Raw genomic sequence first — 17,246 nt, forward strand, 5'->3', positions numbered from 1 at the left:
ACAGATACATCTATTTTATGTTTGTTGCCTCCTCTGGGGGCTCCAATATCATTACGTCCTTCTTACTTTGGCCACAAACGTGTTGATGTCCATATGAAAGGAATACTTGTCACAGGAAATTTTACTCGTAAAAGTCATAGGGGTTTATGTACTAAGACTCAGAAAGAAAGTGGATGGAGATAAATAGATACCATACAACTGGCCCCCAACTGTCATGTTACAGGCTACATTTGAAAAATGACAGTTGAGTTGGTGGTACTTTATATCTCTCCAAGGCTTAGTACATAGATCTATTTCTTTCTTCTTCTTTTTTTTTGTCCCACCGTGATTCACCACCCAGTTTAGGAATTACTCAAGCTCATTAGTCTGTTACTTGATGAAGGCAGAGTAAACTGTAGCCATTGTCAGGCTGTCAATAAAGCTTGTTTGGATTGCTGCTATGGCCTATTGGACTTTGTTGACGATGTTCTAATGCAAATAGATCAGGATTATTATTATTTTATTATTATTTTAACCCTGGAACATTAGCTGTGCAGCATTGATGGCAGTCAATGTTCTGTGTTTAGGTCCAATTTGATGTTTAGACAATGTTCCATTGTCTGGTAGGGTAAGGGGTGTGGTTATCCTTTTAAACTTTTTACAACGGCAATTCTCTTTGCCTTACCTGAGACGGATGCATTCATTCACAACTTTTTAGGTCTGTGCATTATCCTGACTGCTGTCTTGGGATACTACTTCCAGTTCTTTGTTTTTATGTTTTCAGCCTCATGTATGCTGTGTACCACAGCTCTCTACTAGTCATTGGCAGGGCTTCCTGCTTGCTGTCACCACTCACCCTGACAGTATTCAACTCACCCCCCTCATACGCCAATTCCCCCTCGCTCCATTTTTTGAGCGAGGGGGAATTTGCGTATGTGGCTCCTGAACCAGCGAGACTCGTGGCTAAATACAGCGAGTTTCCTGCATTAGCCGCGGGTCTCACTGTTTTGGGGAATTCTCACCGTCCTGTGACGGCGAGGATTACCCCAGAACATTGAATAGAGCGAGCAGCCGGCGCGGGGGTTAAATCCTCGCTGTTTAACCCCTTCGCTGGCCGCTCGCTGCGGCATTGAATACACCCCAATGACTATGTTCAGATCGCGGTACAGACATGAAGAAGAAAATATTGTGTAGTGTTCCATTAGTCACGCATTATCACACGCTATTTCTTACATAATCACCCCTACACCGTACACGTTTACCTCGATTCATCTCTCTCTCTCTCCTGTTTGATTGCTCCCATTAAGACTCAAGTGCCATCATCTTGCTCTTATAAAGCTTCAACAAAGTGGATCCTTTGTAAATGATGTTTGGCAAGTTAATAGAAGAGACATCTAAATAAACTGTTTTCTTTTGTTGTTCTCAGGGAAGCTTTTCAAATCTCTGGACCTCAGTCTGATTGTGGAATTCATCCTCATGTTTTACAAAGACAAGCCTATTGATTGGCTGCTGGACCACATCCTGTGGGTGAAAGTGTGTAATCCGGAAAAAGATGCCGTAAGTAATGGGGCAGGCTTGGGTAGCGCACACAGTGAGCCCTCCGCGACTGCCTTATACACATTCTGAATGATCAAGTGGTTATTCCTGTATTTAGGTTTGGCATAAAAGTTCATTTACTTATCTCAGCCACTGAAGATGGAGCAGGCGGCGGTTGATCCTTTCGTTTGACGCCAGTGCCGATCCATACATTTAGGTACTCCGAGTAGACCTATTAGATGAGACTAGTCTGGTTGATCATGTGACTAGGTCATTACTGGCATGACCGCATACATAGGCCAATGGTAGTGAGGGAGAAGGCAACAGACACCCAGTGAATCTCGCATTGGGTTTTATCTGCTAAACTTGTCTGTTGCTTTGTTTGCCATGTTGCTTTTTCTTAGAAGTTCTAAAACATATACACATACACAAGGTGAGATTTTGGCTAACAACCTTGACTATATAGTCAAAATTGTTTGAAAAGTTAGCCAAAATCTCAGTGTTTCCCCTGTTTGCGATATGGATGTGCAGCCCGTTAGGTCGGTATGACTTTAAAAAATAGACCGTGCAGGCAATTTTGACTATAATGTATATGACCATAGACCAAATAGCACATACTGTATTCAAAATTGCAAGTGCATGTAGCCAAAATCAGCTTCATGCACTTCAACGGGAAATCGCATGGTCAAAAATCAGCCATAGCCAATATCACACCGTGTGTATTCACCTTTACTAATGATTTCTGTCAATAATAATAATAATAATAACACTAAACAATTACAGTAAATTTGAGGGTTTTCCAGGTAAAAAAAAAACAATGTATACAGAATTTAATGAATATACTGGGATTTATCAAACCTTGGACAGGGATAAAGTAGACAAGTTGCTCATAGCAACCAGTCAGCTCCTAACCGCCATGTTACAGGCTGTGTTTGAAAATCCTACTTTGTTACTTATCTCGGTACTTATGTAGTATCTGGGCGTCCGATTTAGGGATCGGATCGCATCGCATCGCATGCGACCAAATCGTATGCGATGCGATGGTCAAGATTTTTCCATAGGATTCAATGTTAAAATGGTCTGAGTCCATTTTAACATAGAATTCAATGGGAAAAAGGGGTCCTTTTCCTTTCCCCACTATCCAAGTGGGCATGGAGTTGGATATAAACCTGTGGCGAGCGTAGCGAGCCCCGCGAGGGGACACAGAATACTTTTTAAGAAATATGCGTCCGCTCGCCACGCTTCGGGAGCGGAGGCTCGCTGCGCTCGCCACGCTATATAAAATCAACTCTATGCCCACTTGGATAGTGGGGAAATGAACAGGACCTTCTTAACATTGAATCCTATGCAAAATCGCATCGCATCGCATCTGATTGTATGCCTTAAGGGAAGGCATACAATCACAAAATCGGACGCCCAGATACTACATAAGTACCCTTATCTCTGTCCACTTTGGGTTGTATTTAATCCGGGGTCCCGACTGTTGGAACGTCCCGACAGTCGGAATCCAGGGTCAATTTCACTGAGCTCGACATGATCCCAACAGCCAAAATTCAATGTTCCAACTGTCGAGTGTCGAAAACAGCAGCATTGAATAGGCGGCAGCCACTATTTCCCCCGGTACAAATAGCGGCCGAGATCGAGTACCCCCCTTTAATGTATCGCCATTCAAGGCACAGTAAATAGGCCCCTGGTCCATTGACAGTCGTGCTGGGGAATCGGGGATATTCAAAATGTAAAAATCCCGATCCCCCATTTCCAGCGAGGTTCGCGTAATCTGGACTTTTTTACATGCTTAATAGCCCCGATCCCCCAACGGATCGACGCTGGCCCCTGATTGTCGCATGTGGTTGGAGGAGGGGTGTTGCCAGTGGGTTGTAGGATCGCCCCCGCTGGTGTATTGGCCCTTTTAGTTTGCTACATATTTATACCTGCCAAAAATGATATGCCTGATAACGCTTCTGTCCAACTCCACCTGTCCTGCTGTCCTGTCTACATGCCTACTCTGCCTCCATGAGAATGCCCAATTATGTCCCCTTAATTTCCAAGTGAAGATGCAAACCAGCATACCGCCAACTCCGCATCTTGTGCACTGTTGGCAAAGGCAGGCTACATTTGATGCTCCTACAATTTCTGCCTGCTTCCCAAAGATGAAAGAGCACCTTAAGTATCAACGCTTCAACTCTGACGACGAGGTGAAAGCTGCCGTTCGGTCATGGAGGTCGACAACAACCACCAGCTTTCTTCTCTGACCGGTTTGCCCGACTCGTCAAGCCTTAGCGTGGTCATTTTTTAGGTAAAGCTGCTATTCGCTACTGGCCTTGATCATGAGTCCACATCAATAGACTGGCATTGAACAGAAGAATGACTAACAATCATTCAGCTTAGCCTCCCACGGGTATAGTCCACTAGAGAGATAATCCTATTTCTGAGAGCCAGGAGCATTGTATTGTGTAGACATCCCAAGTGGCGTATGACCCAGGGATAACTGTTCTACTGTACCTTTTACTAAGCGCACTGTGCCACCAGCTATTCTAATCCTCTTTAGAACACCAGCACATAGAGGCTTGGGTGTGTCTGCACTTACAAAGCTCTTGCTACATTCTTGCCGTGTGTGTGTGTGTGTGTGTGTGTGTGTGTGATGTCGCTAAGCATAAGGAAGTGCTAAACTGCCAGCTTAGCAATACCCCAAAAAAGTGCAGGAGCGCATCATGAATTAATAGACGGAGACCGCATTAGCCTGTGTGACTCTACAGATTGCTACTGCTGCATCAGTTGCTTTTTATGCCAGACTTAATGAATCCGTAGCTAATAACCTAGTCGCAGCTGAGAACGATGTGGTCATCTAAGGCTTTTCTGTCATCTCAGCAAATTCTTTTAATCACCACAGAATTTATTGCACTGCCTTTTTTTTTTTTTCTCCTAATGATTATAATATGATCTGGACAATACAGTATTGCTGTTGTGTTTATTTTGTTCTAATAATCTGTGATAAACCTTAAGGCCCCCATACACTGGCCCAATTTGTCCTAAGAACAAGTCGGACCAGTTTGCCCAGAACACCCCCGGCAGATCCCCGGGAGGCTCACATACGATCTGGCACTTGATGTGCCATTTTTACATGCAGTAAATCGCATGCGATTTATTGCATGTAATTCTACCAGGGAGATGCTACAGTGGCGGGCAGCTGGGTCCGGCAAGCTGGTGGTGGTGGTGGCGGGGAGCGGGCAGCTCATAGTAGTGGCGGGCAGCGGGATCCGTCCGGCGGCTGGAAGGCTTGAGCTTGTAACGGCATCTTGCCGGGCGGTGGGATGCAGCTGCTGAATATTTTAAAATGACTAGCCAGACCTTGATTGGCTGAGACTCTCAGCCAATCAACATCCGGCTAGTTATTTGAAAATATTCACCAGCCGCATCCCGCCGCCTGGCAAAATGCCGCTACAAGCTCCAGCCTGAGCCTCCCAGCCACCACTCGGATGCACCCCACTGCTCGCCACTACTGTGAGCTGCCCGCCACCAAAACCAGCTGGCCGGACACGACTACACGGGGAAGGAGGTACTAGGTTGGGTGGTCGGATCACCTGCTCGGGTCTGATACGCATGGGACCGTGCATTGGACCTGGGCCGATTTTCACGGCCCAATTTGTCGCAATCGGCCAAAATCGGCTCAATGTATGTAGTGTTCTAGATTTGGTTATCAGAATATATGGTAGCTTCGGTGGAAAGCAGAGGGCGAGCAGGGCCTCTCACCCTTTCATGCTTTTCAAAGCAAATATGTGTGTATTATAATAGTGATATTACTGTGGCACTACCTCCTGTACAGCTCTCAGGTAGCCGTATTGTACACTGAAGTAATATGTACTCGCATACAGTAACTTGTAGGTGGATAGCGGTTACCCCTATGAATACTCTTACAGTGCATATAACGGCTGCTGGTAGGGACAGGTATTAATGTAGTGCTCGTTGTAGCACCCCGCATCTTTCAAAACCCATGCAGTTCCTAATGCCTGCCTGCGGCGTCACTCTCTGCTGTGGTGCTTCTAGCACAGTGTGGTCAGTATTTCAGCACTGATATCCAGACCTGACCTGTGCTAGAAGCTTCACAGCAGAGAGCGACACCCCAGGCAATCAAAAGGAACTTCACGGGTTTTTAAAGATGTCTGGTGCTAGAATATATATACATGTGACAGACAAATTCTCCTTCACACACCACATGCATATTATCATACATGCCATTTGTATAACCTTCATTACATGCACATGGTCAGAATGAATGGCGAGTCCCTGAGCACCCAGACACGTGTGTTTAGCCTAGCCTAGACCAGGGCACCTGGAGCCTTCAACCAGGCCCTGGCCATTGCTGTGGCCAATTCCTCCTATGAGCATTCACGGGACAGCTGCGGTTGTAGTGTGGTATCTGTGGTCACAAGTATGGCGTTACCAATGGGCAGGGCCGGCGCCACCACTAGGCAGCTCTAGGCATTTGCCACTGTAGGGTGGTAGATGGGAGCCAGGACCCCGCTGGATGGAGGTGAGTAGCTGTCACTCCTCCCCCCGCTCCCAGCGACATATTTTTTAGGGCCAATCTTGTTATGACGATAATGTTCTCATCCTTTCTTCTATGTAGTAAAGCAGTGCTCCACAAAGGCATCTTCTCTCTCTAATTGGCCTGCACCAATCATTACCCTTATATTAGATTCCTGGGAGCACCTCCAGCCAAAATAATACCGGAGAACTTTCCTGCAATCCCGTCTTTATTGCTGGTTTTCACTCCCTCCTTGTTTCATGATGAGTCCTGTGCGGGGTATTACACCCTGTCCGTTTTTGTACATTCTCCAAGTGTTTACAGACCAAGGGCAATATGTAATAACCTGCAATGTGCAGGCCATCCAGGAATTCTGGGGATTATTCTGGTTCACTCGCAAAGGCACAATGACTCTCTAATGGACAAAACCATATGCACTGCAGGTGGGGCAGATGTAACATGTGCAGAGAGAGTTAGATTTGGGTGCGGTTTGTACTTCAAACTGATATCTATATTGCAGTGTAAAAATAAAACAGCCAGTATTTACCCTGCACAGAAACAATAAAACACCCAAATGTAACACTCTCTCTGCACATGTTACATCAGCCCCACCTGCAGTGCATATGGTTTTGTCCATTAGAGAGTGATTGTGCCTTTACAAGTGAACCAGAATAATCCCCTCTATCTGTATTTTATTTTTAAAGCAGCGACCATTTACAATGCAACCAACCTTATTTTGTCCTGCAAATGATTGCCGCTTTAAAAATATGGGCAGACTCACAGATATCCCAGAGCAGTAGGCTATTAAATATTACCCCCCGAGTCTTAATTACCTCTGGACAACAGTCAGCAGCAGTATCTCCCTGTGCCATGCCCTTAGTGGAGCCACAATGGTTTTATTAGAAAATATTAATTAAGCAAATAAATAAACAGACAGTGGAACATGTCTGGCTAAATGAGTTACTGGATACGTGAGCAGATCTGGGAAGTGTTATTTATATGGGGTGACGGTTGTGCAGGAACTGCCAGCAACACGGAAATTAAAGTCCGATCCGTAGACCGCACCAGAGGCACTAAGTAACCGTGAGAGTGTTTCTGGGTAAAGCCGCACATTGGGAGCGCCTGCTGCTGTTATCTCGGAACACTCAGGCCACTTTCCCAGAATTCTATGTGCCTTGTATGGTGTAATGTTCTATTGTGCAGGGATAAATGTCATCCTTCAGTGGGTGGAAATAACAAAGGGCCATTTATGGTTTGGTGAAGTTATTTCATAGCTGCATTTCTATTTCGCTATCTGCTCTCTGTCTTCTGTGCCTGAGCTTTCTGAGTGTCGGCGTTCCAGCAGGCCAATAAAGTTTTTTGTATGTGTAAGAGATAATAGTGTTTATGGAAGGCTGTGATCCTTTATAATAAGTCCCGGAATCTGCAGCCTGCAAAGCTTCAAGGTATATCAGGGCTACAACAAATGTATGCACAGTCATTCTCCTGGGATTCAGTGCCGGAGGCTAAAGAGACAATTTGCCCAGTTTATAATTAAAGTTTATGTCCACAATATGATCTATAAACATTAACCGCTTCTGACCGGAGGTAGTCATTTGACTGCACCATAATTTATTTATTATCAGCTATTTATATAGTGCTCACACATTACAGAGTCAACCTTCCAGTCTGTTGTCATCGGATTGTAGGAGGACATTCATGCACCCAGAAGAAACCCAGGATGCAAATACAGTATGTGCTTGTTAACCCTCCCGGAGTGGTTGGGAGGCTTCCGATAATCAGGTGGCTCTCCCAGCCGCCCCGAGAGATGTGGGCAGGTCTCCTGGCACTGTATAGGAGGGAGGGGCATAGCCACAATGACATAATCATTCAGCCATGCCCCTGACCGACCCACATACTCATGGCCCTACACACAATCAGGAAGGTAGGTACAGTATGCTGGAAGGACCTTGGGCTAGAATTTCAAGAGACAGGGCCTTCAGTTTTAATTGCTTTTTGAAGAAAAGGGGGGGGGGGGGGTATTCAATCCCAGTCGAATTTCATGGCCAGGTGAAAAATCAGCAATGATCCGCTGATCAGCATTCAGTCATGGGCAATTTATTTATTTTTGGGGGGGGGGGCGTGTTTGGGTTTAAGTATACTTGTGATAATGCCATTTCACTTTTTTCTTGTCCAAAATTTGCCGATCCAATGCTTGATTTTATCGCCCGGACTAAAAATCTGCACGAGGAAATTTTTTTGGCCTGGTGAAAAAATTTGCCTTAGATTGAACACACACCCCTGAATATATTTGTGTTTTATGGGCAGTGGAAGAAAAAAATAGGGTACTTATGTACTAACTGGGCTGCCGATTTTGAAATCGGGTCCATCGCATCGCATCCGACCATATCGCATGCGATGCGATCCGATGGACCCGATTTTTCCATAGGATTCAATGTTAAAATGGACTGAGTCCATTTTAACATGGAATTCAATGGGAAAAGGGGTCCTTTTCATACCCCTACTATCCAAGTGGGCATGGAGTTGGATATAAACCTGTGGCGAGCGTAGCGAGCCACCGTGCCCGAAGCGTGCCGAGCCACGCTTCGGGCTCGGTGGCTCGCTACGCGAGCCACAGGTTTATATCCAACTCCATGCCCACTTGGATAGTAGGGGTATGAAAAGGACCCCTTTTTCCCATTGAATTCCATGTTAAAATGGACTCAGTCCATTTTAACATTGAATCCTATGGAAAAAAACGGGTCATCGCATCGCATGCGATATGGTCGTATGCGATGCGATGCGATATCGCATCGCATCTGATTGTATGCCTTAAGTTAAGGCATACAATCAAAAAATCGGCAGCCCAGATAATAAATAAGTACCAAAAATAGCAAAAATGTAATACACTTTCCGTGTCTTCTTCCTCTGATTTTTCAGGAACTTTGCTTATTGCATCTATTTCCCCCAAATAAAAGGTAATACATGATATATAGTATATTTATTTATATATTAAAGAGAGAGGCCACCCCATTCATAGTGTGTGTGTGTGTGTGTGTGTGTGTGTGTGTGTGTGTGTGTGTTAAGGCACACTTCACAATCATCTAGCAATCAATTACAAATCTAATCACAAATAACTGGATAACCGTTTGAACTTTTCCTAACTATTTTGATGTTCCCCTGTCGCCTGGACAAGCAGCTCAATGGGACGATGTTGCTAGTTATCCCATACTCCCAAATGCAGCTCCCAAAACCACCCATCCATCCCTTGCCGATGCCATGTCCCCTCACTAACGAGTTTGTATGTACCATAGTTACCTCCCCTCCTGCATTCTGCAGGAGACTCCCTGAAATGGCAGCAATCTCCCTCTCTCCCTTATTTGTCTAACAATCTCCCTCATTTCACCTAGCCCCTATTACACTGTTACATTTTTGGGAAAAAAAGGAATGCGAGATAGATACATCTACATTGAATCATCAGCGCCATTTCCCAGCATTGGTGATAAAACACAATCATCCCACAATGTTGGCTACATGCATTTCATGTTGCTATTTATAAGGAGCAATCCCTGACACTTATCAGTGACTTTAGGGGTCATCTAAATTTGAATATAACTCATTTTACAAGATTCCCCTCAGATGTAGCAGTGCACACCCGCGCTTCTAGGTGCCACGTTCACAATCTCTTTTCACAATCTCTCCATATATGGAACTAGACACGCCCTTTGGAATGGAGCATGACACGCCCCCTCAATGGGGCACTGTATACAATTCTACTACCAACTATTATCTCCATGAAACTAGCTTTCAAAGAAGGCAAGTATGGAATGTACCCAGCATAATAACAGAGGAAATGCTACATTAATAACACAACCTATTGAGAATAACTTGGTTGAGTAGCTTGTTGGATAGTGATATGAATGCAGTGCTCTTACCTATGAATAGCTGTGTTTAGTGTAAAGTGCTCACCTATCCAATATAAGAGAACAATCGACTCATTCAGCCTAGTGCCTTAATGCCTGTCCTATTTATCTACCACTCAGCCAATGAAGCAGGCCTCAGCTAAAGCTATTTCCAGCTTGCTTACAATAAATCTGCATTCCTGCCTCTCTCTGTATTGTGCTCGTATTTCTTTCATTTGGAGTATTTGTTCCAGCGATTTATAATGAGCACTTTTAATAATGAAGTGATGCTGGATATCTCATTAGTCCCAGCTACCTATAGCTCACTGTATTCAGTAAAAATATATTACTTTAATTAGGTGCAGCTAAGACTGCTGTGCTGTCATACTGGCCATTTTATTATTAGAAGAAAGTATTTCATATAAAAATATATCCATCCTCTCTGAGCTTTATTATTTTTTTCCTACAATCCTTTAAAACCTTATTTCAAGGTTATTTTTTTTCTGGTATTTTTTTATTTTATTCCTGGTCCTTTTTTTTTTTTACTAAATGTTCACCTAATACAGTATATTACATGCATACAAGTTTTTTTTTTTCTTAAACTAGAATAAGGTAGAAGGTCCAGCTGTGATAAATACATTCTTAACCCTTTGAGTGCCAAATCTGCTATCTGCCAGCATCGCTCACATTTGTTAAACACATTCAAATTAAAAATGTTGTATAAAAAAAAATATATATCTCCTACATAATGTATGACACATGTATTGGTTTTCACTAAGTTTGTGGCTTCAGTGTTTTTAGACCTTTTTTGTCAGATGTTGCTATGTGTTCAGTATGATTTACCTATAGGTAGTGTGTATTCTAGCACCCGGCATCTTTCAAAACCTTTGCAGTTCCTCTTTCCTGCCTGGGGTGTCGCTGTCTGCTTTTGGGCATTGAGCACTCTATGGTATACAGCTTCAAACTGTGAAACGGACTAAAGTCTCCAAGCAGGAGCACAGCAGAGAGCGACACCCCAGGCAGGAGAGAGAACTGCGTGATTTTGGAAAGGTGCAGGGTGCTAAACACTACCTACAATCAAAATTCCGATGGTCAAAATAGCGACCACCATTGACCGATGGTCAAAATACAGACAAGGTCAAAATGCTGACATGGTAAAAATACCATCATTTAGAATGCTGACGGGGAAAAAAATACCAACTTCTCAAAATGTAGACAGGTCAAAAAGTAGACATGAGTTTTTTGTATGTCGACATAGGTTAACAAAGACACCGTATTAGTGTACTGTGTCCCCTCACATGGCTTGCTGCACTCGCCCTGCTTTGGGTGTGGTGCCTCACTCTGCTTGGCACACTATTATATTCCCCTCCACGTCCACTGGGATGGTAACGTATGAGCAAGCTGGTTTGAAAGAAAACATCATGAAAAACTAATGTTGACTTTTTGACCTATCGATATTTTTAAATTGTCATTTTGACGCTGTTGGCATTTGGACCATGTCGGTATTTTGAACGTGTCAGTACTTTAACCATCGGGCAATGGTGGTCGGTGTTTTTGGGATACGGTCATTGGGTCACCTGCATGATGGTCAACAAGCATTAAGTCGACACCATTAGGTCGACATGCATTTAGGTCAACATGCAGGAAGGTCGACATGGGTTAGATCGACAGGGTCATTAGGTCTCTTGGGAGAGTAGCATGACAAAACTGATTCTAAAGAAAGCCCATACTATATATGATGCAAACTTTCTATATCTATCTATCTGTCTATCTATCTGTCTATCTATCTATCTGTCTATCTATCTATCTATCTATCTATCTATCTGTCTATCTATCTATCTATCTATATATATATATATATATAGAACATTGCAAGAAAATGGATTTGGACACAAATCCTCTTCATACCACATTCACACACTTAGGGCGGTATTCAATGAGAATACTGACGATGTGCAGCAAATCCTGTTTAGGATTCGCTGCACATTCGCCACTGCTCGCTGCGTTCCGGAGCCTCGCCGGCTCCAGTATTCAACGAGTCGGGCTCGCTGCCCCTGACTGGCGAATTTTAACTCCTGCGGTGATGCCGCAGGGAGCCCGAAGACGGCGGCAGGCAGGGAGATTGAAGTCCCCCTGCCTGCCCCAGAACGTTTGTGGGGGAGAGGTGGGCTCCCCGGGTGCTAGGCAGCACAGGCTGCCCCCCGGGGGTGCCAGCAGGGGACCGGGTATATTCACTATACCCGATCATGCATATGTAATGATCGGGTGCAGTGAATATATGAATATCTAATGAGCGGCTCAGCTCCGGCCCCCTGCTGGCTGGTCTGTGTAAAAAAAAAAAAAAATTTTTTTAATTAAATATATATTCATGTGCTTACAGCACATGAATAAAAATAGCATGCCCCTCCTCAGAATAAAATTCCTGATTTTTTGACACCAAATGTAAAAAACAAAACACTTTATTTTAAAAGTTCACATTCCACTTCACCATAAAAAGATAGCGATTGCTACTCGGTGAATCATGGCGAAAAAAACTTTGAAGTGTATTCGCCATCTGGTCATTGAATAGGGTGATTCACCGTTTTAGTCAAAAATTCGCCTTACAGCACAAAATCGCCATAAAAACCTGGCGAATCAGCATCATTGAATACCGCCCTTAACGTCAGTGCTACAGTATTTGTCATTCAGTTACAACACCATTTATTAGATAACACATTTCAATATACTGCAGTGCACGGCATCAAACCCATAACCTATTGCATTCTAGTTTAACACTCTACTCATTGGGGTATATGATCCAGTAAAAGCTTTAAGATTTCTAACTATATGAATCTACTTAAATTTTTTTTTTAAAAATCAGCATTGCAATTTACGTAATGTGCAGCCACACTCTATGTAGGTCTTTTCCGCTGCAATGCAGGTATTTTTTATTTTTATTTTTTGTTACAATTTTAGAATTCTCAAGTTTCTATGCAAGGTCAGTTACCTCATGAATAGAGTGACTGACTGCAGTGCTGTAGGCATTGGGTTTGAATCTCAAGTATATCAGTCTTGAAACATAACAAAGGATAGTGCAGTGGTTCCCAAACTGTGTGTCGTGGCTCCCTGGGGTGCCTCGGGACACATGCAGGGGTGCCGCGGCTTGGTCTTCCAGGACCAACTCAAATTATTAATGGTTAATTATTTAGGAGCAAAACCAGTGCTGGTGGCTGCCAATCATAGAATGTGTACGAACAGAAGCAAATCCTGCCCTTTACCACATAACTGCTGCTAAGAATCGTATAGAAACCCAATCTAATTATTTTTTTTTGGACCTAGGGGTGCCTTGAAAAAAATTCTGATTCTCTAGGGTGCCGTGAATCAAAAAAGATTGGGAACCTCTGGGATAGTGTGACTATCTCTATTCTAGCTGCAGGATGGGGGGGTTAAGTATACTTACCTGACGGCTGTTGGGATTCCCTCCTTCGGGATACAAGCGTCTGTATTCTGACCGCCGGTAATCCTTATGTATCCCACTAGAACAACCTCCACGCCACTCTGTTCTGGGAAGTGATATCAAAACGACGTCAACACGGTCTGACATATAATTTGTCGTGCCTGTGTTGTTATTGGCATCCTGACCGCTTGGCCACTGCACAATAGGCACAAAATCGCTAGCAATTTCAGATGGTTTGCTGTGCAACAAGGACAACAGTCGTCTACGACCTTGGGAGTGTGCACAGCATATAAAAAGCTGATTAATTTCAATCTAAACTCATACAGTAGGGTAAAACAAACATTTACGGCACAGTCCCAATCCATTAAAGATAAAATATTTATAGTTCATATGTTCTAGGCTATATTATCTGCAGCAAATATATTGGCCTCATTCAGCATGGATAGCTAATCTGGGAAGTTGCAGATGACTGCGAGTTGTAAGCCGCCCCTTACAAAATTGATGACGCAACGCAAATATTGATGCATTCACTGATCCATTTGCAAAAACCAAACCAACGAACAGTTTGTTCCATCTGCACCAGTCTAGGACTTCCTCAAATCCGCTCAAGAACCAGGCTGGAAGTGGTCACCACTGGCGCCAGAGACCCACCTGGAAAAAAACACCTGTTTTTCACACATACAGAAAGTGCCATGTTTACGCCCCTGAATGCAGCTTCCTGTCATTCCAATTGCGACTGGATATTTATTCACTAATTGCCTCCATGCGTGCGCAATGCAAATGCCGCGAAGTCGTTCAAAGATCGTCCGGATTCCAAATTCTCTAATTAGTCGCCCATTGTGCCGACTTGAAATAAAATAGTTTATTTAAAGTTTTTGTCCCCTTCAGATAACATTACCCAGCGATGACCGTCTTAATACAACTACCATCTTCTGTCACACGCGTATTACTGTCACCTCGACTTTCTCGCTCTGCCCTCATGAAAACGTGCTGTAAAATTGTGTTTTACTGCCTGGTAATAAGTCTCAGTGGTTTTATGTGAATGCAGTTTACAGTCAATAATCCGCAAGGTTCCACGAGGAGGATTTGTGATGGGAGTCTTTCTCTCTGTATTGCTTTCCTTCAGCAGCACAGAGGTCGGACTGATCATTGGCCATCCCACACTCTCCTTTCTTCCTAGAGAAATTGCGTTTTAAGCTGTCCATTTAAATGTGTGCTTCGCCTCTGCCCATGGCAAATATTTTCTAGGCATCCATGTTTACTGTCTGAATTTCTAGCGAGGCAGGATTAATAATGCTGCTTCTTTCTGATCTCTAAAACCAGCATCTGTCGCTCGCTGGCCCATCTGTGCAAACACTCCGAGGCACTGGTGTGTAAGCCGCATTCACAACTGTGTGCCAGGTCACTTGTAAATATAGAAGCACAGTTACAGCGCGTTTCTTGGACTACAGCCACTGTGGGGAGTTTCCCGTCTGAGTCCAGACTCTGCTCAAACCTTCAAGATCTCCCTGGAAATTCATCTTAAGCGGTTCAAATTCTTGAACCACCGTCTTAAACGCCTCTAATGTTGTACGAACCTTATTGGCATCATTTACACAAAACTCACATTTATTCTTATTGTTTACTATAAAACCAGACTAACCCCTTTTTACCATCTGGCCTCCAGGAGGTCCAGCTGGGAGGCCCGTGCAGCTATGAATTGAGTCATCTCATCTCTGACAAAGGGGGTCATTCAGATCTGCTTGCTAAGCTGCGCATATTGGTTGCCTAGCGAGCAGATAAACACCACCTCACTGAACTCACCCCTCCCCTACCGACCGAATACCCGCGGCACAATGCGAGCACTTGTGTAGGCTTTCACATCTGCTCGCATGTGTCCGCACAGCGGTGATGGTCGCTCTCCATCCAATGATTTCTCCTCTCTTCGTAGATTAAAGTAAGCCCGGACTTTTATCTTGCCCGTTCGTGTGCAAATAGAGGCGGGTGCTGACATCGAGGTCTGAATCAGCATCAAAATGCTGTCGGAGCTTAACGTGATGCTCAGTAGCCGATTAAGCCAGGAGAACATTCCAAACTTCCGTAAATTCCAGGACAAGTTAACTATGACCATCCACCCCTACCCTAACACCATGTGGCTAGGTCAGAGGGACCCACTATATGCTTACTCCCTAAAGCAATGTAGCTGGACCAGTATGCAATCCGGGACCATTATCCAAGTGCATATAGTACTATCTGTGGTTTTTATTGCGGCTTCAACTGGGCTTATGGGACATTATGGGTGAAATTTAATGGGGTGAGAGATTTCGTAAGTAGTCTCCAGTTTTTTTAAAGCGGCAATCACTTACACTGCAAAACCAGTTTGATTTTGAAGTGTAAATGATTGCTGCTTTAAAACGCTCTAGCTATCTTACCAAATCTCTCACTTTCTGAATCTCTCATCCTATTACATTTCACCCTAAATGTCTGCGGTCACTGCTTTGGTTCATCCAGCACCATCACCAGTCTGGAACTTGCGAACGTCGGTGTTTCAAGAGTAAACTTTTTAAATATAAATAAACATAAGTGGTAAAACTGGTGCAAGTGCAAAGTGGCCAAGTCACAAACCATGTCCAGCAACTACGTTACCTTCAATAGCAAGTATTTTGATGAAACGTTCTTCTCCACTCGGTCTAGAGCACAGGTTCTCAAACTCTGTCCTCAGGACCCCACACGGTGCATGTTTTGCAGGATCTCCTCACAGAGTCCCAAGTGGAATAATTAGCTCCGCCTGTGGATCTTTTAAAATGTGTCAATGAGTAATGAGTGCACCTGCCGGGAGACCTGGAAAAAGTGAACGGTGTGGGGTCGAGAGGACAGAGTTTGAGAACCCCTGGTCTAGGGTCATTCTGAAGTTTCTGTAGTTTCAGTGTCACTGTTTAAAAGCAGTAGCTGTTGCTCTGAAGACGCTGCATCAGGACGCGGGTTGTACATTAATGCGTTAGGTCAGTTTTCTAAGAGTTCATCATCTTTTATATAGATGCTCAATCTCTCTGGCACGTTTCTCCTGCTTCTGATCTTTTGTGCGACATGTTCAGGAGCAGAGCAATATTCAGTAAGCTCAGAGATAAGTCAGTGGCGTAACTATATATTTTGCGCCCCCCCGCCAAATTTTTTCGGCGCCCCCCCCCCCCACACACACCCCACACACCCCACACCTAGCCAGGTAAATACCTGGACGCTGTGATCTCCCTCACAGCAGTAGCCGAGCACAAGCGCAGTGAGGGGACCCCTGGGAAGAGGACTACATGCCCCATGAGCCTCCGGGAGCGGGGTAGAGGGGGAACGGAGAGCGCGAAAAAGGGAGGAGTGGAGGATCTGACCTGCCGCATCTGCGTCACTGTCCCGTCACTCGCTCCCGGCGCCGGCTCCTGCTGATAATGAAAAGTGACTCTTAGAAAATGGCTGCCAAAACTGTCTGCAATACGGGGGCAGCCATTTTCTAAGTGTCACTTTTCATTATCAGCAGGAGTCGGCGACGGGAGCGAGTGACGGGCAGTGACCGCAGATGCGGCCGGGCAGCAACGCAGCGGGTATCTATAGCACCGCAGCCCCCCAGGCGCCCATAGTTACTCTGCGCCTCCCCGCCATGGCGGGGGCTGCGGTAGCTTAGTTACGCCAGTGAGATAAGTGATGACTAAAGGGGCCTACAGACAGGGGAGATTTCAGGGCATTTTCTAAGCGATCTCACTATGGGCCAGATTCTCTAAGCTTCAAAAGTGATAAAATAAAGAGTGATAAATAGCCAGCCAATCAGCTCCTGTCTGACATTTTTCAAACACAGTCTGTGACATGGCAGGTAGGAGCTGATTGGCTGGCTGTTTATCACTCTGGATTTTATCACTTTTGAAGC

General features: G+C 44.5%; 1 protein-coding gene across 1 annotated transcript in view; it reads left to right on the forward strand.

The window, feature by feature from the left end:
• The window catches only part of MGAT4B (alpha-1,3-mannosyl-glycoprotein 4-beta-N-acetylglucosaminyltransferase B), a 285,731-nt gene that overhangs the window by 228,836 nt on the left and 39,649 nt on the right, over positions 1 to 17,246 (forward strand). Inside the window, exon 9 of the mRNA XM_083181481.1 lies at positions 1,406 to 1,536. Within this exon, the coding sequence (XP_083037607.1) occupies positions 1,406 to 1,536 (131 nt within the window). The remainder of the gene's footprint in view (positions 1 to 1,405; positions 1,537 to 17,246) is intronic.

The sequence above is a fragment of the Crinia signifera genome, chromosome 4 (genome assembly GCF_055691185.1).
Source record: "Crinia signifera chromosome 4, ASM5569118v1, whole genome shotgun sequence".
Classification (NCBI taxonomy): Eukaryota; Metazoa; Chordata; class Amphibia; order Anura; family Myobatrachidae; genus Crinia; species Crinia signifera.